Source organism: Peromyscus eremicus, chromosome 5, assembly GCF_949786415.1.
Source record: "Peromyscus eremicus chromosome 5, PerEre_H2_v1, whole genome shotgun sequence".
Lineage (NCBI taxonomy): Eukaryota > Metazoa > Chordata > Mammalia > Rodentia > Cricetidae > Peromyscus > Peromyscus eremicus.
Genome location: NC_081420.1, coordinates 72,698,218 through 72,720,240, shown reverse-complemented (window position 1 = coordinate 72,720,240; position 22,023 = coordinate 72,698,218). Strand labels below are relative to the sequence as shown.

General features: G+C 41.7%; 2 protein-coding genes across 2 annotated transcripts in view; both read right to left on the bottom strand.

Moving 5' to 3' along the window:
• Nucleotides 1-22,023, bottom strand: part of Gpr158 (G protein-coupled receptor 158) — a 376,347-nt gene that overhangs the window by 67,163 nt on the left and 287,161 nt on the right. The window lies entirely within an intron of this gene.
• Nucleotides 18,516-20,511, bottom strand: LOC131910352 (cytochrome c oxidase subunit 6C-2-like). Its single transcript, XM_059262297.1, has 2 exons — nucleotides 20,490-20,511; nucleotides 18,516-18,908 (listed from the first exon to the last, which is right to left on the bottom strand). The coding sequence occupies exons 1-2, from the start codon at nucleotides 20,509-20,511 to the stop codon at nucleotides 18,643-18,645; spliced, it is 288 nt and encodes a 95-aa protein (XP_059118280.1). The 3' UTR covers nucleotides 18,516-18,642.

Sequence of the window (22,023 nt, the reverse complement as noted above, 5' to 3'; positions counted from 1 at the left end):
TTGGAAGGAAAGGTTATCCCTGGGGAAGAGTAGACCAGTTGGTTATCCAGTGCCAAATGATCAGCCCTGGAAACACACAACACACATATAAGTAACATTATACAAACTGATCATGTTATACTTAAGAATATATATGTATATATGTATATACATGCAATAACAATTAGTGAAAAAAGAGGCCATGAATTTGAAGGTGACTAGAGAGGAGTATATGGGAGGATTTGGACAGAGGGAAGGAAAGGAAAAAATGTTGTAATTACAATCTCAAGAATACAATTTTTTTTTTGGTTTTTCGAGACAGGGTTTCTCTGTGTAGCTTTGCGCCTTTCCTGGGACTCACTTGGTAGCCCAGGCTGGCCTCAAACTCAGAGAGATCCGCCTGGCTCTGCCTCCAGAGTGCTGGGATTAAAGGCATGTGCCACCACCGCCCGGCTAAGAATAAAATTTTTAAAAGACTATATTCTATGAAATTTTTGGTAAGAAAGCACTACTTTATGACAATATAAATACACAATTGCATGTGTGCATGTATGTCTACACGTATCTTACAAGGTTTAGTGTTGGCAGTGATACAGTGGTCATATTGTTAGTTATGCATCCACACATCAGAAGTTTACATGGTAAATATAATCAGAGAAAAAGTTAATCTAAAATAACTAACCAACATTGATTGTTAGTGTTCAGTGGACGGTAAATAATGTATTTATAATAAACAAGATAATGTTGAAAAAGTGTAAGACCTCAAACTTTAAGAATGAAATGATTTTGTCAGTCCCCACATACCAAGGCTGAAGTAGACAAGTAACTGAGTCCTGTAAAAGGACAGAAATAGAGTCAATAAGATAATTCTTGGGAATGGGTTTGCTTTGGTTGGAGGCCTCCCAGTGTGATTGTGCAGCCTGTGTACTCTGCAATCAATATGGATGCTTTGAGTACCTGTCAATAACTACTCTAGACTCCCCACAACCATATTCTGCCAGAGAACATTAAAGTAAGTTCAGAAAAGGGTACATTCTGGGAGAAAAGCAATGTCCTTGTATGTGCCTGGCTTCTCTGCCATGAAGAGGATTGGGAACAATCCTTTTGGAACATTCCTGTCCCTGAGAATCACCTGGAAAGGTCTCATTAAAAAGCAAAGTGGGTTTCAGCAGCTCCGGGATGAGACTGAAAGGTGCTTTGCTGTTGTGTGCTTGCTTCCTTTATCAAACGTATTTACTCCTCTTTCCATTCAGCTCTCGCACTAATGGAAACATAACTTTAAAGGTTTGAATCCTCTCTTAAAATGACTCAAAAATGCAATTTATTTGTGAGCTAAAATACTTGTCAGGGAGGTAAAAATATCTCTCTTGGGAAATGTACAGTTTGGGAACAAATGAGCTCAGAACACGATCAGAGCTTTACTAGTTTGGGTTTTGCTGTCTTTGTCATGGGCTAAAACAGCACAAGATTGCCGACTTCACTCTGCTGGAAGGCCATTGCAAACCTGGAGACCGGCTGTGCACTGCTCTGCCCTGAATGTAGACATCTGTAAGAGAGTTGTTTGGATTGTTGCCACAGCGATATGCCTGGTTTAGAACTAAATAAAAATACAATGCACACAACAAATTAGCTACCACCAGGAATCAGAAGAGGTTGAACAGAGCAAGAACTATTTTTTAAGTTCACTTGCAAAGTTATGCAAATATACAAATTATAAGAGGGAAACTGCAGCACGCTTTGGTAGATAAAACAAAGTGGGCAAGGCCAGTCCAGGCTCCGCGTCACTGGTGAGGCAAAGCTACTCAGCTCGCCTGGTTTCCTCAGCAGCTCAATGAAGGTGCGGTGCTATAGAAGCATTTAATAACTCAGAGGGACTGAGGAGTGCCAGTTCTATAACCAACACACAAGAATCAATCTCTCTCTCTCTCTCTCTCTCTCTCTCTCTCTCTCTCTCTCTCTCTCTCTCTCTCGCTTTGTATACCACGCTGGCCTCAAACTCACAGAGATCTGCCTGTCTCTGCTTCCCCAATGCTGGAATTAAAGGTGTGTGCCACCACCACCCAGCAGGAATCATTCTTGATATTTTCCACATTGCAAATAACAACTGAGTCTTCTAAATGACATGTATCTTCAAATACCAACAGAGACGACACTGAATCCTGTAGAGTAGAGTAAGCAGGTAAAGGGAAAGACATAGAGAAGGCCATGAGTCTTTAAAGAAGAATAGCAATCAATATGATGGATAAAAGAAGGGAGCCTAGGCTGGTTTGTTACTTATCTGTGTATGATTGGTTACTATAAGCTGATCAGCTTAAACAACATTCACTTAGCTTAGTCTTGTATTCAGCCAGTCAGAATCCAGATCCTGCCAGCTTCAGAGTCCTCTACATGTGTGCATTCACACCCTGCTCATGACTAGAGATTCCATCTGAAGGCTCAAGGGGGAGATGATAACTTCCATACACATGGAGTTGTTGCTGGGGTTCAGTTGCCTGGGGCAAGGAGGATCTCCATCCTGGCTTTGGGTGGCAGCTACTCTCAGTTCCTTGCCAAGCAGACCCTCTCAGTTTGTCATCTCACTTCTAAAACGCCAGCAAGATGGAAGTTACACCGTAACATGAATCTTAAAATGTCTTATTAATAAAAATAAACCCAGAGCCAGGTATTGGGGTGAACGCTGAAAGATCAGAGAGACAGAACAGGCCACAGCTAACCTCACCTCACTAACTTCTCAGCCAATACTGTTTCCTCAAACTGGAAGCCTCTAAGTCCTCATCCAGAGTGGATCTCAGCTGAACTGCTGCTCAAAAGCCTAAAAGCTTAACCAGGCTCTAGTTCCTGGTCCTCACGCCTTATATACCTTTCTGCTTCCTGCCATCACTTCCTGGGATTAAAGGTGTGTGTCACCATGCCTGGCTGTTTCTAGTGTGGCTTTGAACTCACAGAGATCCATATGGATCTCTGACTTTGGAATGCTAGGATTAAAGGTGTGTGTGCCACCATTTTCTGGCCTCTGTATCTAGTGGCTGTTCTGTTCTCTGACCCCAGATAAGTTTATTATGGTGCACAATATATTGGGGAACACAATAGCACCACACTGCACCTTTGGAAATCTGCTGTGGAAGTTATGTTTTCTCAATACTGATGCATTTAACTGGCTGGAAACTGGTATGCCCTGGGTGTCAGACATGGGGTGGGAAGGTGTAATGTTTGCCCCACTGGCTTTCAGGTCTTTATCTGCCTACTCATTTCTTTTGGAATAAGACTGTTTACTCTATGGTAAGTAGAAAGTATGTAACTTGTTCTTTCAAGGAACCACAGCTGAGTTTGTCTAGAATCACAGAGAAGACTTTGAACTTGCACTTTTGAGTAACAGTAGAGCCCTTAAGCAGGAATGCTGACTCTAAGTGCATTTGGTGATGTAAGATGAGCATGAGCCTGTGGAGGCCAAGGTCAGCTTGGATTTGGACTGTTTCTCCAAGGGTCCGTGTATTACAGGGTTATCCCCCAAGCTTGGTGCTATTGGGAGGTGGTAGGAACATCAAGAGGTGGAACATCAAGAGGTAGGAACATCAAGAGCCGGGGCGTTGAAGGGAACAGTGGGACTCCAGCTGCACTTCTCCCTTTCTCTTTCAAGTCCAGACCACCACGAAGTGGGTGCCTTTGCTCTGCCGCAGGTCTATTCTGTGATATGCTGCTCCATCACATGTCCAAAAGTTCTAGGGCCATCCAACCATGGACTGAAAGTGCCTGAACTATCAGATCAAGTAAAACTTTCATGTTTACAAGTTGATGTTTCAGGTGTTGTGATGTAGTGATGGAAAGATAACTGATAGGGAGGTTGGTCTCCTCACTCTACTTATGGGAACACAGAGGGGACTTATGTCCACAGAGTCACACAGCTACAAGATGGCAGAGCTTCAGCATCACTGTAGCCTCTCATTACAGAGGAAAGATAGAACACAAAACGAGGTGGCCTTCAGTGGAAGCTGGGTGTTGTAGAGTGCTTGATGACTTAGCAAAGGTTCAAAGTACCGAACAGATGAGCTGAAAAATCATTAACATTATTTATGTGGAAAAATATTTTTCAAGAAGATCAAATGAAAATAATGATGATAAAGAATGCAGTTAATAAATGGGTGAGCGAGTGTTAAAAACAAACTGAAATAACTCATGAAAAGAAATTGTAAAAATGATCGCTACTTCAGATCCAGAACTTTAGAGTTGGAGAGATGTACCCACAGTTGTCAGAAGGCTGAGAATCCAGGAACCATCTCAGTGATCTTCAACTCTGGACCTTAGCTCCATCTATGGTGGTTGTTTTTGTTTGGTTGCTTGCTTTTTGTCTGTATGTATATATGCTTGCATGAGTTCGTGTGCACCATGTGTATTCAAGAGGCCATGGAAGCCAGAAGAGGGCATTGGATCCCTGAGAACTGAAGTTATAGACAGTTGTGAGCCACATGTGGGTGCTAGAAACTAAAGGCAGGTCCTGTACAAGAGCAGTAAGAGCTCTTAGTCCCTGCACCATCTTTCCAGCCCCTATACTGGTTGTAAAACATAAGGAAGTCCAGGAAACTTTGGATTCAATAGGGCCTGACTGATGAAGTCAACCTCTCCTCCTTTATCTTGAGAATTCATAGGTTATTTGAAGTTCATAAGGGTTAGGGGCAGCAGGCAGCTACTTCATAGACCAGAAGCAAGTCTGGGGGACTGTGTAGAGCCAAGGCTCAGAAGGCCTGGGAAGAGTGAGGAGAAAGACAGAAGTACAAAATGCAGTAGGGATTCTGTTTCTGTAAAACTGCCCTACATACACATTCATTATAAAATATGCAAAGATGTCTGTCCAAGAATATTCACGGGAACAGTGTTTGCAAGAGAAAGTATTCTTCACAGATGGAGGGTAGAGTCAATGGTGTCATCCTTATTACTGCCACACAATAGAAAATCATGGGACTTAAAATAATTAAGAAGATCAGACTGGTCTGTCCCTGTGAAAACACCCTTACGTGAAACTGTCAAATGGTAACATGTTTCAGAGAACAGCCTAACTGCCTATAGTTTATCAAGAGGAACATTTGGATGCACAGTCAATGAAGTATTAAGGCTGTTTTGGAATAGGTGATTGGAGCATTGAAAAGTCATGGAGGGAGAACTGGATATCTATTCTTAAAATTGCATGCTTTGGTACTTCCCCCACCCCCATGAGGCTGTATCTCCTTTAAATAAAGTAGTTTTGAAATGCATGAAAAGGGGCTGGGGAGATGGCTTGACTAGCAAAGTGCCTATAACTGTCAGGATCTGAGTTCAGTCCCCAGCACCGATTAAAGGCTAGAAGTGGCAGTGTACATCCATCACCTCAGTGCTGGGGAGTCAGAGGAAACTGATCCCTGAGGCTTTCTGGCTGCAGCCAGTCTAGCAACATCAGCAAGTTCCGGGTTTAATGAGAGACTATGTGCCAAAGAATGAGATGGAAAGCCATGGAAGAAAACATCTGATATTCACCTTTAGCTACTATTGAGGCACATATGTGTACATGCACACACACACACACACACACACACACACACACACACACACACACAAATACATGAAAGGATTTCCAATTGCTTCCTTGCGTCATTATAGTCTCTTTAAATATCTGGCTCTTAAAATTACTTACAGACGGCATTTTTTTAAGGACTTGGGATCAGAGAGCAAAATAGAGATGTACCACATTTAATACCTACCGAGAGACAATGGTGCTAGGAAATAAGAGAAACTAGTACGTCTTAAGAACCCCAGACTTCAATAGACAAAAGGGGAACCGAAATCACAGAAAAAGAGCCAACCTGTACCAGGTGAGAAGGGAGGAACTGAGGAACAGACACAACATAAGATAAAAGAATTACACAAAATAGCAAAAGTTGTTTTAAAATCCAGAATGGAATACACAACGCCTGTGGTCAGTTAGTGAACCCTCCTTGATCCCTAGAAAGGCTTGTCCCCAGCAGTGGCCCAAATGCTTAATTTAATATGTAGCTTCTCTTTTTTCACTGAGCCTCAACTACCCCATTTAGGAGGAAAAACAATCTTCTTGTTCACAGTCCGAAGACTCTTATCAGTGATTCTCTTCCCTAATTGACTGAAAAAAAATTGCAAACCATAAAACAATAGGCTCCATAAATCACAGTTCAAACTAAAGCCTAAAATTGCAAACCTTGCAAACCACACTCACAAATGAGGCTCAGAAGGGCCCTTTAGCTCAAGTCTCCCTCTATGTGACACGATCACTGCAAATACAGTATTCAGAGCTCTGGAAAGAAATAAGAAGATGCGGGTGACCCTGCACATTCAATCACTGATTGGACGTTCTGTAAAAGATAACTGCATCTGGGCCCAGGATGAAACTCCATGGTCAAGTGTAGCTAGAGTTTTCCTGCCTGGCCTACAGTCAGGACAAATCTCTCTAACCCACGTGGCACGTGGCTTACCCGCATCTTCACATGCTGTTTGTCATCGTGGTGGCTGGCAGTGTCTCCACTTCCCAGCTTTATTCTCCTCCTTGTCCCTCCTATACTTCCTGCCTGGCCACTGGCCAATCAGTGATTTATTTATTGACCAATCAGCAACACACTTGACATACAGACCATCCCACAGCAGTCAAGTCTCTGCTTGGATGCTTGAGGCTCTGCCTTTCTGTTATCACAAAATAAAAACCAGGAAACATCTGCACTGAACATGTGGCTGCTCCTCGCACCCATATTCTCTAAAGTTGGGCATCACAGGTACTCACCGCACTAGTACTGCGCCGGGTAGTGCAAGCAAGCTGGAGAGGCGGCACAGGATGTGCAGTTTACAGGCAAATGCTTGAATACCTGCAGCGGGTTTTGTTATCTATGCCAGGGAGGGTTCTACTTCTCAGGAGGTCGGGTGGGACACCAAAGAGAATGGAGGGTTTGGAGGCACAATGATCTGCTCGGCAGGTTACTGAATATATAACCTTTAATATTTATTTTGCCCTCTCCTCCCCCATTCAGAACCAGAACTGGTGGTCTTCTTCCACGGGAGAAATGGCTGTAAGAGCAATATGCTAACTAAAGTAATATAATTATCTCCTCACCCCTGTATTTATCTCTTAGTCTCTACTGGTGTAAAATCCTTTATATTCTCCCTCAAAGTGAACAATAGGTGATTCTGCATATCCTTATAAATTTGCTCTAACAGTGAGTAACATAAATAACATCAAAATCCTCTGAGAGGGCATTCTCTGCCAGCCACCTCAGCCTGACTCACTTCTCATCCCATCTGAGATGGCGTGCCCTTATTACTCAGCTTCAAATCAAAGGGGCTTGCCGTGGAACTCTGCAGCTTCCTCAGGAGACAGTGACAAATGGGTTTTCTCAGTATATTTCTAATCCTCCTGATGTTTTTTGGAGAAGGGTTCTTTTTAAACACACGAGCATTGTAGTGATAGAGACCAACACATACATGCTTCTACTGTTTCATTATACACCTGGCTTTCTATTTTCCTTAATCGAGATTCATGGGGTAAATAATTTGACCACTAGGACACCTTAGCCCATTCAGAGGTGAAACTTTCCTAAATAGGCATCATTTTCACAGATGGCTTGCTCTATTTTTATTTTACATTTTTGTGTGTGTGTGTGATAAAAATGGTCTGGTCACAAAAAAGAACAGTTGGCTTATTGACAAAAGTTCAATCAGTAGATGTTCCAGTTGGATTTCTGTTGCTGTGATAAACACCATGAACACAGGCAACTGGGCAGAGAAAAGGGTTTATTTCAGCTTGCACTTCCAGTTTACAGTCCATCATTGAGGGAAGTCAGGACAGGAACTCAAGACAGCAACCTGGAGGCTGGAATGCGGCTTCTGGCTCCCTCACTGGCTCATGCTCATCTAGCTTTCTTACACAGCCCAGGGCCATCTGCATATGGATGGTGGTGCTCACAGTGGCCTGGGTCCTCCCACATCAATCGAGACAGTCTCTACAGACCTGGTCACAGGCCAATCTGACCTAGAAAATTCCTCAGTGAAGGTTCCCTCTGCCCAGGTGATTCTACTGTTGTGTCAAGTTGGCAACAGAAACTGACCAGCATAGCAAGCGTCCTTCAGTCTAAGGGTTTCAAGACCAGATGAGCCAGGTAATTACATACATTTAGAGAAATGTTCTCCCTCTCTGTATTGAGATTCATGCAAAAGCCCACTCCTTACACATCGCTGTCATCGCATGTCCAAGGCACTGCCCTTCCACGTCTCCCTCCTTCAGCTCCTGTTCTTTCCTCTGCCATGCACCCTCACTTGACAGTTCCTCCACACCTAACCCTACTGCCTCTGCCCTCTTTCTCAGGCTTAGATGTTACTGCTTCTGCCACGCCTTAGATCCTAACACTACCGGAAAAGTCTTGTCATTGAAATCTTTCACACATAGAAGGTCCCTTCCCCCACCCTTTTTTTCATGCCTTAATTTCAACTGCCCTATGCTTAATTAAATCAAGATATTCAGCCCCTTGATAGATTTCTTTGTCTTCGCACACTAACTGTGTCTGTTCCCTGCTGGATTTCCTTCCTTCCCTGCTTTACCTGAGTCCCTGGTAGAGATTCCCAAAGCCTCTCTGGTCTTAGGTATCCCATTTCTGCCTGGGGTATATCATTTCTGTCTGCTGCTGAGTCATCTTTACTCAACTTGCCATTGACTGTAATGAAATGTCCCCACAGGCTCTTGTGCTTGGCCACTTGGTTCCCAGCTGGCGGTGCTGTGTGGGTGGCTATGTAACTTTTAGGACTTGAGGCCTTCAGGACAGATAAAGGCCAGGAGGGGTGGGCCTTGAGAGTCATGGCCTGGGCCTGCTTGTAGCTTGGGTTCTCTGCTTCCCAATCATGACACAAGTATCTAGCCACCAGTCTCGACAGCTGCAAGTTGTTCTGGACAATGGAACACTGAACTCCAACCCCGAACAAATCCTTTCTTTCTTCTTTAAGTTGCTCTGTCAGGTGTTTGGTTTCAGCATTGAGAAAAATAAGGCCGGAGTCCTCCCCATAGAGCACCAAGCCAGACAGAAGACACTGAACCTCCTCACACTGGCACGGAACTTACATTGTGTGTGTTCTACGGCATCTGCTGAACCCCAGCACAAATTCACATTTTCTTCTTGCCCCGTCAATTCATTACCAAACATCTATTCCTTTCAGGCTTCCTATGCTTAGAAGATGGATTTCTCCCATTATATTTATACTTCAAAACAATCTTAAGATTACAGAAAAATTTCAAGGCCAGCATAAATTTCCTTTTTGCAACCATTTGAGAATAAATGACTACCCACATATCCTGTCCTCCTGTGGTGTTTTCAGCTCAGGTGCTATATGAGGCCCACATGGTTTGGTGTGGCCCAAACATTCAGATTCTGACCCTCAGACTCAGCCTCTGTTGACCCTGTCACACTGAACCCCACTTTCTGCACCTGACCTCGCCTACTGTACCCGACCCCACCTACTGCACCCAGCCCCAAATACTGCACCCAGCCCCAAATACTGCACCCAGCCCCAAATACTGCACCAACCCCACCTACTGCACCAACCCCACCTACTGCACCAACCCCACCTACTGCACCAACCCCACCTACTGCACCTGACCCCACCTACTGCACCCAACCCCACCTACTGCACCAACCCCACCTACTGCACCAACCCCACCTACTGCATCCAACCAGCCCTGATGCATCCAAACCTCACCCTGCTATACCCAAGCCCCCCTCGCTGCACACAAGCCCCTGCCCTGCCACAACCAATCCCTGCCCTGCTGTACCCAAGCCCAACGGTATCTTTAGACTTCCAGGTTCTCTTTCTTGATAAAGCTTTGCTGTTCCATCTGACTTGGAAGCCCTTGATGCTTTTCTTAGCTCTATTCATCCTTCAAGATGAGGTAAAGTATCTCAGGGGTCAGAGAGGCTTCTAAGTCTTTCCCAGGAAACACTAGCTTCATGATCTATTTGGAATTTACTGTAGTGTATTGCTTTAGTAATAATCCTTTGAACTTTGTACTTCTCTTATCTGGTGTTTCTTGGGGGTACAAATTATACCTATCCTGAATGGGGTTGGAGGTTTATTTTTCTGTCTGATTCACAGGACCTGGAACATAGTAGGTCATTAATATCTGTTTGCCACATGAGTCTACCAGTGAACTCTCCATATTTAAGAGTTTTTAAATGCAAAATAAAAATCTGATAATATTTACTCCTGATTAGAGACATTTTTATTCAATTAAGTTTACATTGCTTATAATGGCCAACAAGTTGGTCTTCTTATAAGTCCTTACTATCCTTTATTAGTTTTCTCTTCTAGCACCATGTAACACACACCCGTGTTCTAGTCATACTGCTTTTATAGTTCCAAATGAAAACATAATTGGTTTCCAGAACTCTTTGGCTATCTGGGGTAGTTTAAACGAGAATGGTCCCTATAGGTTCAGATATTCTAATACTTGGTCCCCAGTTGGTGGCATTCTTTGGGGAGGTTTAGGAGTTGTGGCCTTGCTGGAGGAAGTATGCCACTGGGAGTGGGTTTCGAGAGCTAAAAGACTTGTGCCATTTCAAGTCAGCTTTCTCTGACTCCTACATGTGGTCTGAGATGTGAACTCTCAACCATTTCTTCCTCCATGCCTGGTACCTGCTGCCATGTTTCTCCACTGTGGTGGTGATGGACTATTAATCCTCTGTGCCACTACAGTCTTTACTATGGGACACACACATTTATTAAGAAACATACTGCATTGCACTATATTACAATTGTTACACTGCTGGGTAGTATGTTCAATTTATGCTTATTGAATGAATGGATAGATTGATTGACATATGAAGGTGTTTCACCTTTAGTTATCATCAGATCCAACCAAATGCTCTAATATACGCATGCACAGGAGTATGCCCAAGTCATAAAGAAAAGGAAGAGAACACCCATGAGGACAGTCTCAGCAAGTACTCTGCCACTGCGTTCCTTTTTACATAAGGCCAGCATGTTTGGATGTGCTATGTAAGTAGTATAATTTTAAAGGTTCAAATAAAAGGACAAACTACTCAAAAAATGTTTTGCTATTGTTTACCATAATACTTAAAGTCTACAACTGGATTTCTTTTTCATATATTCAAAATGTCTCCAAAAGAAACTCATCTGAAAGGATTAATGCAATGACAAATAGTCAGAAGCCACTCGGGACAGAATAAGTTCTTGAAGGAATGAGTACGGAGCAGCTGAACTCTCAAGTGAACTAGGAGGGAAGATATTTAGGGCCTAACTTACTACTGCCCAGGAGGCAGTCTCCTGGACACTAGGGACAGCTGACACCAGGTTTAAAAGGTCTTGGTGCGAAAGCTAAGATGAATTGCAAGGGGAGGCAGAGACAAGTTACAGACAAATCCTTGGTCTGTTTCCTGTCACTTGACTAAAAATATGTTCCCTACCAAGAGTGTTATCAGTCTCATAAGTTAATGTAAATAATGCCTTAGACATGACTTTTCTCTGACATGTGCTTACTTATGTGGATACATTTTCTTGATTCTGAAGACTTATTCTCTAGTCCCTGGTGCAGTCTCACTACAATGTCATGTGCTTGCTACAGATGGACAGGGCAAAGATAATCTGAGTCCTTCAAAGGGCTGTCAGCCTGAACTCCTGCCTTCTCAGTGTTCAGTCAGATGTGCAGTCCTGTGGCTGTCCTGTTTCTAGTTATTGTAGCACTACGTATCACGTGGAGCTGTTCTTGAACTTCCCAGAACTAAAGTAAAGCAGAGCATCCGTCCTTGAGCTGGAATGACTACCCTCTTGGTACTGTAACCAGCTTCACATTACAACACTCCCGCACATTTAGAAGGCCCTGGGAATGTTGCAAAGTGGCTTAGAGTTTCATTCAGGAACTCTGTTCCTGGGGAGTTGTCACTGGAACTACAAGTGTGTGATGTAGTCTTACTAAGGAGTTAGATAAGAAGGGCCAGTAGGTTTTGTCCTTTCTAATTCAAAATCATGGAAAAGTGAGATTACAGTGAGTAAAAATACACGTGGGTTGCAGATCAGTGTGCCTTGGTGAGAGAGGAAAATGTGGCCTGCTGCAGGCCCAGGGTGCAAACCAGGGGGATGCTATCCAGAGAGCATCATGCCAATAGCCAGGAATGAGTAAAGCTCCCGAAAGAATGAATTTCTCCTGTGGGCCATCTCAGGCATCCTGGGACTGCACCCTCCATTTCCACAAGGAAGTTATTGTGCTATTCATGGTTTACAGTTACAGCTGTTGCTTCTGTGTTAGTGGCTCTTCCACTGGGCTTTTTTTTTTTTTTTCTACTTCTAGCCTTTACTGAAAGAACCATCGAGAAGATAAGGTGACACCTGAGGAGCCATGACTGCATCCAGGCCACCCTTGCTCTCTGCAAGGGAAGATTTCCAAAATGAGGGCTTCTGACCAGCAAGGGTCTTTAGTTTTCATAAATCCAAATTTATCTGTTTTTGATCAGTGATTTACGTGCCCTTTCAACATTTTTTTCCTGATTCAAGATTGTCACTTTTTCCACCTCCACTACGTTTAGCCAGGTATTTCAAGGGCGTTTATTAATAGGGAGTTTTCTCTCTGTTGAAATGCCTTGAAACCTTTCTTTAAAGAAAAAAAAATCAATTGATATGTGTGGATCTACTTCTGGTTGCTTTCTTTTGCCCCATCGATCTATTTATCTCCTCTTGGAACAATTAACACCATATGAAGTCCTAAGCTTTAGAGTAACTCCAGAATCTGATAGTACAGCGCTCCAGCTTCCTTCTCGTTGAGTATTGATTCAGAGCATCAGGACCCTGGGCTCCTCCTTATGACTTTGAGTCAGCTTGCCAAGCACTGCAACTTGAGTCAGTGGGGCTCTGGGTCACAGTGGCAGTGGTTCTACAGCGACACTTACAGTAATTAATTCAGTTTATCGTGTGCTTCTCTGTCCAGATTTTCTTTAATCGGCAATATCTTCAGCATAGATATCTTCCATAAACTTTGATAAGCATTATTTCCAAGCATTAATTTAATTTAATTTACTATTAATTAAAATTAAACTTTCAATAAAGTGACTAGATGTACTCCATCACCTGAGAAAGGGGCCTCCTAGTCTTTTAATGAAATTTTAATTTTAATCATAGATGCAAGTTGCATGTAATCAAATGCTTTTCTGAACTTATTGGCAGTATCATATGAATTTTCTCCCTTATCCTGTCATTGTGGCAAGCACATTATTAGTTAAAAGACATGCCATTAACCTTAAACTTGGCTCCAATGTGTAATCTTTTTTATATTTCTAGATTTAATCTGCTAATTTTTTTTGGGAAACCTGAATTTCCCTTCACCAGGATCTTGTTGGGTGAGGTCATTCATATGTGGGTCGTCTTTCACAGGGTGTGGTGGTAGGAGCTGGGAAGGCTTACTCTTGTGCTGGCTTTTAAGAGTTATTGGAAGAATGCCTTGTTCTTTAAGCATGTAACATTGGATCAAAAACATCGAACACAGTTTTCTTCCTGGGAAGTTTTAAAATTATAAATGCCATTTACGGGATGTGAGTTCATGTTTTCTATCTCATCTTCTGTTGGGTTTGGTGAGCTTATTCGTTGCAGATCCACTGTGTAGTTTTACTGGCTTGAGGTTTTTATTACCGTGCTGCCTCATCATCTTTCAGTGTCTGCAGGACTTGTACCCAATATTGGCAATTGGTATGTTCCCTTTTCCTTGATTTATGAACTCTGTGGTTCAGAAAAAACTGCTTGGTTTTAATTTCATCTATTAGTTGTAGACTTCTAAGATATTCTTATCTTTATTTTTCTCCTTGAATTATTTTGAGTTTAATTTTTTCTTTTTCTCAATTTGTAAGTTAAAATCATAGTTCATATTTTTAACATTAGCATTTAGCTCTACACAGTCCCCTAAAAACACTGCTTTGACTACATCCCACAAATTTAGAAACCTTGCGTTTTCTTTATTGTTTAATTTGAAATATTCTTTACTTCTATTATGATTTTGTAACTGTCCTGACACAAATTAAGATGCTTTAAAGAAACACTTTGTGTCTCTCAATCTGACTATCTGACTATTAAAAAAAAATGGACACCAAAGAAATGGGCCTTTAACCAGGCATCTTATCTCATGATGAGAGAAAGAAAAAGAAACAACCAGAGCAGAGACTTGTCTCCATGCAAGAGTTTTCACACAGTTCTACAGGATGAGACTGAAAACCAGACAATGAGGGGTTAATGATGGGCAGAACCACATCCTGAGCTGATGCTTAGATATGCACACATCCTTAGTCCTCTATTTAAATTTGATCTCACTTCATGACCCTGAAGAAAGGGCTTGAGGAGTTGGCTTGGAGAGAGTTTGGCTCTCTTCCCAATGTGGCCACATTGAAGAAAACTCCTTTTCCTGCTTCCTGCTTCTATTTGGCTCTTTCAGTTGGCTTACTGAGGACAGGTGGCTGGACCTGACTTGGGGCACAAGGTTGTGACCTCACCAAGTTCAACAACACTTTTATGTTACAAATTGTTTAATTTCCAATTACATGAGACTTTTCTACCAAACATACTATTGACTACTGATTAAGTTCTAATTGAACTAATAGAATGTACTTATTATAATTGGTACCTGAAGTTATTGGTATTCAACTTTATGGTACACAGATTGATTGCTGCCTTTGTAAACATTACATGGGCACTTTAAAAGAATATGCATTCTTCTGATGTTAGGCATAATGGGCTACAAATTATAGCTAAGCCAAGCTTTTTCAAATCTTCTACATCACTGTTTATTTTCTTAGTGTGTTTGTATTATTTATTATAGAGGGCTGTAAAAAATCTCTAATCTGATGAATATTTATCTATCCTTTTAGCTTTATACTACTATCTTTCAAATCTTATTCATTTGAAGTCTGTTGTTATGGGCACATGCTTAGGATTTTCATGGCTTCCAGATGATCAGACTGTTTTGTCATTACATAAAATATTTTATGTAAGTATTTTTGGCTATAAAAAAATCTTCTTGAGACAGGGTCTCACTCTGTAGCCCTAGCTGGCCTGGAACTTGCTATGTAGACCAGGCTGCTCTCGAAATCACCAAGTTCTGTAGGCCTCATGTCTCCTGAGTGCTGGGATTAAAGGCATATACCAGAATTTGATTTTTAAAAATTACATATGGAGGGAGATCAAGGAACAACTTGGAAGTAACAGTTCTCTCCTTCCACCATTTGAGTCTCTTGAGTCAAATTCAGCAGGTGCCTTATCCCATCCAGCCACCTCACTAGCACCCAGGTATCCTTTTTCTTTAAGTCATATGGTCTGATACTAATAGAATCACACATTTGTGTGAATGTGCGTGTGTGTGTGTGTGTGTGTGTGTGTGCACATGCATATGTGTGAACCTGTGTGTAGAAGCCAGAGGACAACCTTAGCTGTCATTCCTAAGTCACTGTCCACTTTCCACTTTGTTTTTTGAGACAGGGTCTCTCATTGGCCTGTAGCTCACCAAGCAGGCTAGGATGGCTGGCCAATAATGTCCAAGGATGCATCTCTCTCTGTCTCCCAACCCTAGGATTACAAGCATTTGCTCCCATGCCCATGTGGGTTCTAGGGAATCAAACTCAGGTCCTCATGCCTGTATGACATGCACTGTACTTACAGATGTCACTCTGGCCCTCATACTAGTTTTTTTTCAATCAGTTTCCCAATTATTTCTTTCTTCCTACTTGTATCTTCATCTCTGAACTGCAGCTCTAGTATTATAATTGCGGCTTACCTTTCATCAATCTGGGGGTCTGCCAAGGGCTCTGCACTTCTTAAGTGGGTTCCCACTGCCTCTAGTTTATCAGCCTTCCTCCTCTGGGCTGCAGGTTTTGTTTCGTGTTTCCTGCCTGCTTGACCACTGAGGACCAGCTCTGCTTGAGAAACCTGGCAAATTTCTCTGCAGTCCAGTGGGCACCACCACATCTACAATGAGGTTAGAACCCCATCTGTAGGGAGTGAGTCCCTTTTCATTCTGACCTTCTTGGAATACTCTTTCCTGAGCCCTCGGATGGCAGTGTTCTCGTCACATCTCTGTGGCTGTTCTCATCAGTCCTGCCACTGTGCAAATTACTGCATAGCTGACTTGGGTTTGGGCACAGATGGCCATACACTCTCCCCTGGCTCGCTCTCTCCCACAATTCACTCCCTTCATTTCCAGCTTCTCTAGTAGAGCTTACCTCTGGGTTCTGATACCTCAAGACAAACAGACTGATGCTTTTTAAATGCTAACAGGGCACACTGCCCTACCTGTAGGTGTGCCTGGTTAGAAAGCTTCCTTGCTTATAGCACTGCTTATGGATCTAACATTAGAGCTATGGATCAAATAGGTAACGGTTACCCGTGGGAAGGTTGGGGGATGGAACGGGAAAGAAACAAAGGAACAAACTGGTCATTATTGTAACCATTTTTAGAAACTTAAGGAAACAGATCTGATTGTAAAGTGTTTCATGCAAACCATTGAAATTGTATAAACAGCCCAGGCTATCTGGGGCCACTTGTTTGAAACAGGTGGTCACAGTTTCTTCGTTGCGCCAACTTTACACATCCATTCCAGGTCATCGGACCCATTTGAAGCAAGGCTCCCAGTATTTGACCTCCATGCACTATGTAAACCAGATTGTTTTTTCCCCTGATTTTACTATCTTCAGAAGATATCCCATGAAGAGGAGCAGTCATTCCATAGTTCTTCATTGCCATAGGGAAAAACTAATGAACTTTTTGTCTCTATAAATCAACTGAATCCCTGCAGACCCCGTATCTCCTGTCCCCTTATTTAGAGATTAAATTCCTTTCACTTTCTGGCTCTTTGTCAGTTTCCAGTTTTGTTTTGTTAGTTTGTTTTTTTTTGTTTTGGTTGTGGCTTTATATGTTTTTCAGTTTCTGGGACCACTATCTGTTGGAAGGTTAATTCAATATAAGCAACTGTTACTGGAATCATAATTATTACATGACCTTGTAAATGGCTTTGCTACAATGTAATTTGTATGCCATGACACATTTTCATTTAAAGAATACAATTCAATCAATACTCTACTATACACCATAGTTATACAGCCAGCACGATAGTCATTTTTAGGTTTTAATATCTCCAGAAGACACTCCAGAAAGAGGAAAAGTCATTCCATAATCCTTCGTTGCCATAGGCAAACACTAATGTAATTTTTATCTCTATAAATCAATTAGAGAGAATTCATATAATGGGATAATGCAACTCACAGTCTTTTGCAATTGTTTTCTCTAATTTAGCATAATGATTTCAAGGTTTATTATATGAGAACATGTGTTTACATTTTTCTTGGTTCTACCCTTGGAGTGCAATTGCTGAGCCATATGGTAACTCTATGTTTGACATTATCAATTTGAGAAATCACCAGCACTTTTAGGGAGTACTGTACTGCTGTACATTTCCATCAGCAATGTGTAAGTTCTCCAATTTTTCTACCTCCTTATCAAAACCTGCTATTGCCCATTTTTTTATGATAGTCATCTTCATGGATGTTAAATGGACTAACTTCGTGGGTTTGGTCTACATTTCCCTAGTGAGTAAGAATGTTGATCATCTTTTCATGTACTTACCAGTTAACTATATTTGTTGTCTGGTATATATTTGCTTTTTTAAAGTGGGTTGTTTCTCTTCTTACTGGGTTGTAAATGTTCATCATACATTCTATATATACATCCCTTATCAGATATGATATCCACACATTCTCATATACATTATTTCTTTTCACTGTCTTTTGTTAAAGGTGTATGTGTGCACACGATTGTGTGTGTGTATGTGTGTGTGTGTGTGTATGTGTATGATGTTCATGTAACTAACAACAGAGTCCAGAAGAGGATGACAGATACTCTAAAACTGGAGTAACAGGCAGTTGTGACCCATGTAGTGTGGGCACAGATGGCTATATATTCTCCGCTGGCTCTCTCAGGTACTAAGACCTGAACTCTGTTCCTCTGAAGAAGCAGCAAGTGTTCCTGACTACTGAGCCATCTCTCCAGCAGTTCTTTTCATTTTCTTCTTCCTCCCCCTCCTCTTTTCCCCCTTCCCCTCCCCCTCCTCCCCCTCCTTCTCCCCCTCCTCCTCTTTCTCCTCCTCCTCCTTTTCTTTTTTTGTTTTTTCAAGATGGGTTTCTCTGTGTAAAAGCCCTTGATATCCTGGAACTCACTCTGTAGCCCAGGCTGGCCTCGAACTCACAGAGATCCGCCTGGCTCTGCCTCTCGAGTGCTGGGATTAAAGGCATGTGCCACCACCCAGCTCGTTTCACATTCTTAATGGTATAATTTGCAACATGTTTCTTCTTTTTCTTCTTCCTTCTCTTCCTCATTTTCTTATTCTCCTGAAGTCCAACCTGTTTGTTTTATCTTTTATTACTTCTGACTTGCATTAAAAAAGGAATCATTTCCAAACTCATACTTAAGAAGATTAATATCTACATTTCCTCCTAAGAGTTATACAACATTTTTTGTCCATATAATTGTTGATTGTTTATTGAGGTAAACTACTCCTTAGCCCACATATTCATGTTTCATAGTTCAGGAACACAGGTCAGCAATAAACTTCTATGGAGTGCAATCCAAAGAATTCTGTACATTCTGAAGTCACTTCGCACTCTGGAAAATACCAGCCTTCCTCATCTCTTCAAAGTCCTTCATGGAGTCATTATTCCTGTAGAAATCTGCATACACCTTCTTTCTGGGTTCAGCCACACCAAACTTATAGGAAGCAGCAACTCCCAGGGCCATAATGAATGCACCAACAATGTGAACCCGCAGGCGCTTGGCCAGAAGACCATGCATCTGAGGTTTCGGCAATGCACTGAACTCATGGTAGTGAATGTCCTCTACACCAACATCCTTCCAGGGTTCTCGCAGAAATGGTGAGTTATACAATTTTTAACTCTTCCGTTTGCTTCAGAGTGTTTATATACAGTATGTACAAAGTGTCCAACTTAATTATTCTGGACATGGTTGTCTCAACCTTCCAGCACCATTTAGTCAATATACTATTCTTTCTCCATTAAACTATCCTCATATGCTTATGCATTAATCATAAATGTCAGGGTTTCTCTTGAGGTTCTTCAATTTTATTTCATTGACTTATGGTCTACCATAAGGTATTGTGCCAATACCACTCTTTTGGGTGGTATAATTTTGTAGCAAGGTTAATGGCAGCTAATGTAAATCTTCCAAATTTATTCTTCTTTTTCAAAATAGTTTAGATATTCTGGGCCTCTTGCATATTCACATAAATTGTAGAGTGATCTTGTGAATATTAGCAAAAGTAACACTGAGCTTTCCATATGCCTGCACCAAATCTGTAGGTCAGTCTAGACATTAAAACTCAAGTTCTACAAGCATAGGCTACATTATACATCCCTGTGGTGCCCTTCAATGATTTATAGTGTATATTTGTAAATTGTGGGGTGTTTTTTTGGGGGTGGCTGGTGGCTTAATTTGTTTATAAATAATTTAATATTTTAAATGAAAACATTTTATTGATTTCATTTGTGGACTATCCATAGCTGGTGTCTTAGGTAGGGTTTCTATTGCTATGAAGATACACCATGACCATGGCAACTCTTATAAATGAAAACATTTAATTGGAGTGGCTCACTTACAGTTTAGAGGTTCAGTCCATTATCATCATGGTGGGACATAGCAGTATGCAGGCAGAAATGGTGCTGGAGAAGCAGTGGAGAGTCCTACATCTTGCAGGTAACAGTAAGTGGTCTAAGACACTGTGTAGTATCTGGTGCACATATGAGACCTCAAAGCCCACCTTCACAGTGACACACTTCCTCCAACAAGACCACACATTTTAATAGTACCACTCCCTTTGGGGGCCATTTTCCTTCAAACCATCACAGCTGGTTCACGGAAATAAATGTGATTTATTAACTGACCACATATCTTTCACACTTGCTGAGCGTGCTTGTTATTTCTCATGATGTTTTTTTCCCCCACAGTTTCCGTCTTAGGAGTCTCATTATGTAACATTCTCTCATCTGTGAGTAAAATAGTTTTACTTCTAGCTTTCTAAAAAAGAAAAAAACCTGCTCTCTCTCTCTCTCCTACCTGCTCTGGCTAGACCCTCTAGCACAATCTTGAACAGAAGTGCTGTCGGCTAATGCCATTGTGCATTTCTGATTGCAGGGATATATTCTATGGATGTCTTCTGGGTCAACAGGGTTGACAGTATTTATTTGCTGCTCTTCTGTTTAGCTCTTTTCATTTATCACCAGAAGTACTGAAATCAGAAGCCTCCACATGTAAAATGAAGTTGAATATTACTTATATGATTTCCAAACGCAAACAAATGGAGAATCTAAGGAGTCCTGCTCCTGACGACAACCTTCGTAAGTTTCTTCGGGCATAACATAACCACAGGCAGTAACAAAGGGCTTTCTTTGGTAGGGCTGGTGGGGCAACATGCTGCTCCACTGTACCTGGTGCCCAGCCCTGATGCATTGCGGACACTGCTCTCCAAGTTTATTGCCCCTTGGCAGATGGTGCTTTTATCTCTATCTGTGGTCTTGGGTATCTCCGTCTTGAGGTTTCCTACTCAGAAGATCTTGAAGACTTTCCTTATTGTCAGTTCAGTAGCCATCACTATTTCATTTCCAGTCCTTCCATCTGCTCTGCAGCCTTAAAGCTTCGAGGGTCGCAGGGTGGTGGTGGTGCACACCTTTAATTCCAGCACCCGGGAGGCAGAGCCAGGAGGTATCTGTGAGTTCGAGGCTGAGGCCAGCCTGGTCTACAGAGCAAGATCCAGGACAAAGCACCAAGACTACACAGAGAAATCCTGTCTCGAAAAACCAAAAACCAAAACCAAACAAAACACAAACAACCTTCGAGGGTCAGCATTTTGTGCAGTCTTAACTATGCGGTGAGTCAATCCCCAGTACTTGGGTTTACTCATCTGACCTCAGCGCCTCATGCCACCCACGAGGGAACTGTGGAACACCAGTGTTTTCCTGGTACTCACTTCAGGTTAGCCTCCTGATCACACTAAACACTTAAGGCCCTGGCTCTGGTTTTTGGCTCATTGCCTTAGTCATCTATTCTGGTGCTTGGCCACTTTGCCAGCTCCAGGTTAAGCTCAACTCCCCATACTGTGCTTTATTGCCACTTAAATTTTTTTATTGCTTTTGTTTTTTGAGGTCTAAAAATAGATAGACATTGACTGAAAAAACTTTGCCATTTGCACACTCCATAAGTTTATAAATATACATTAATTTTTATCATTTGAAAATAAAATTTAAAATTTTATGTGTATCAAGTGGAAGCTTCCTAGTTTTCCTTCATAGTCTTCTCCTTTCTCCAAATGAATTTGGTGTGTACTATCCAGTGTGTTTTCTACATTGGTTCCATTTGTATGCATTTTTCAATAATACATAGCCTTATTCTGTGAGTTTTAGATTTTTATGTAGGAACTAAGTACAGCAGTATATAACTGAGTTTCAAGCACTCTGCAGACCGAGGCAGGAGGATTGTTTGAGCCTGAGTCTTTGAAAGCAGCTTGAGCAGTATGGCAAGAACCTGTCTTAAAAATAAACATCGTATTTAAGTAATAAGCTGTTCATTAGCCGGCTACAACTCACAGGTCTGTTTTTATAGTAAATTACACAAAACATTTAGCTTTCATCAGGACAGATTAACCTTACCTCATGCTTAAAACAAAAGAGAACTGCATGGAAGCTAGTGTAATTGTGAACAGGGTTACAAAGAAGAGGGTCACAGCTCTGTTGTGGTTGAGACTCCATGTATAAGATATATGATGGAGACTCCATGTACAAGATATATGATGGAGACTTCATGTACTAAGATATATAATAGAGACTCCATGTACTAAGATATATGATGGAGAATCCATGTACAAGACATATGATGGAGACTTCATGTGCAAGATATATGATGGAGACTCCATGTACAAGATATATGATGGAGACTTCATGTACAAGATATATGATGGAGACTCCA

Excerpts from the sequence above, each read along its gene's own strand:
- LOC131910352 (XM_059262297.1), bottom strand. The coding sequence starts at position 20,511 with ATGCATCAGGGCTGGGCACCAG. Across the intron at positions 18,909-20,489 it reads GCATCAGGGCTGGGCACCAG|AACCCTGGAAGGATGTTGGT; the intron begins GTACAGTGGAGC and ends CATTTCTGCGAG.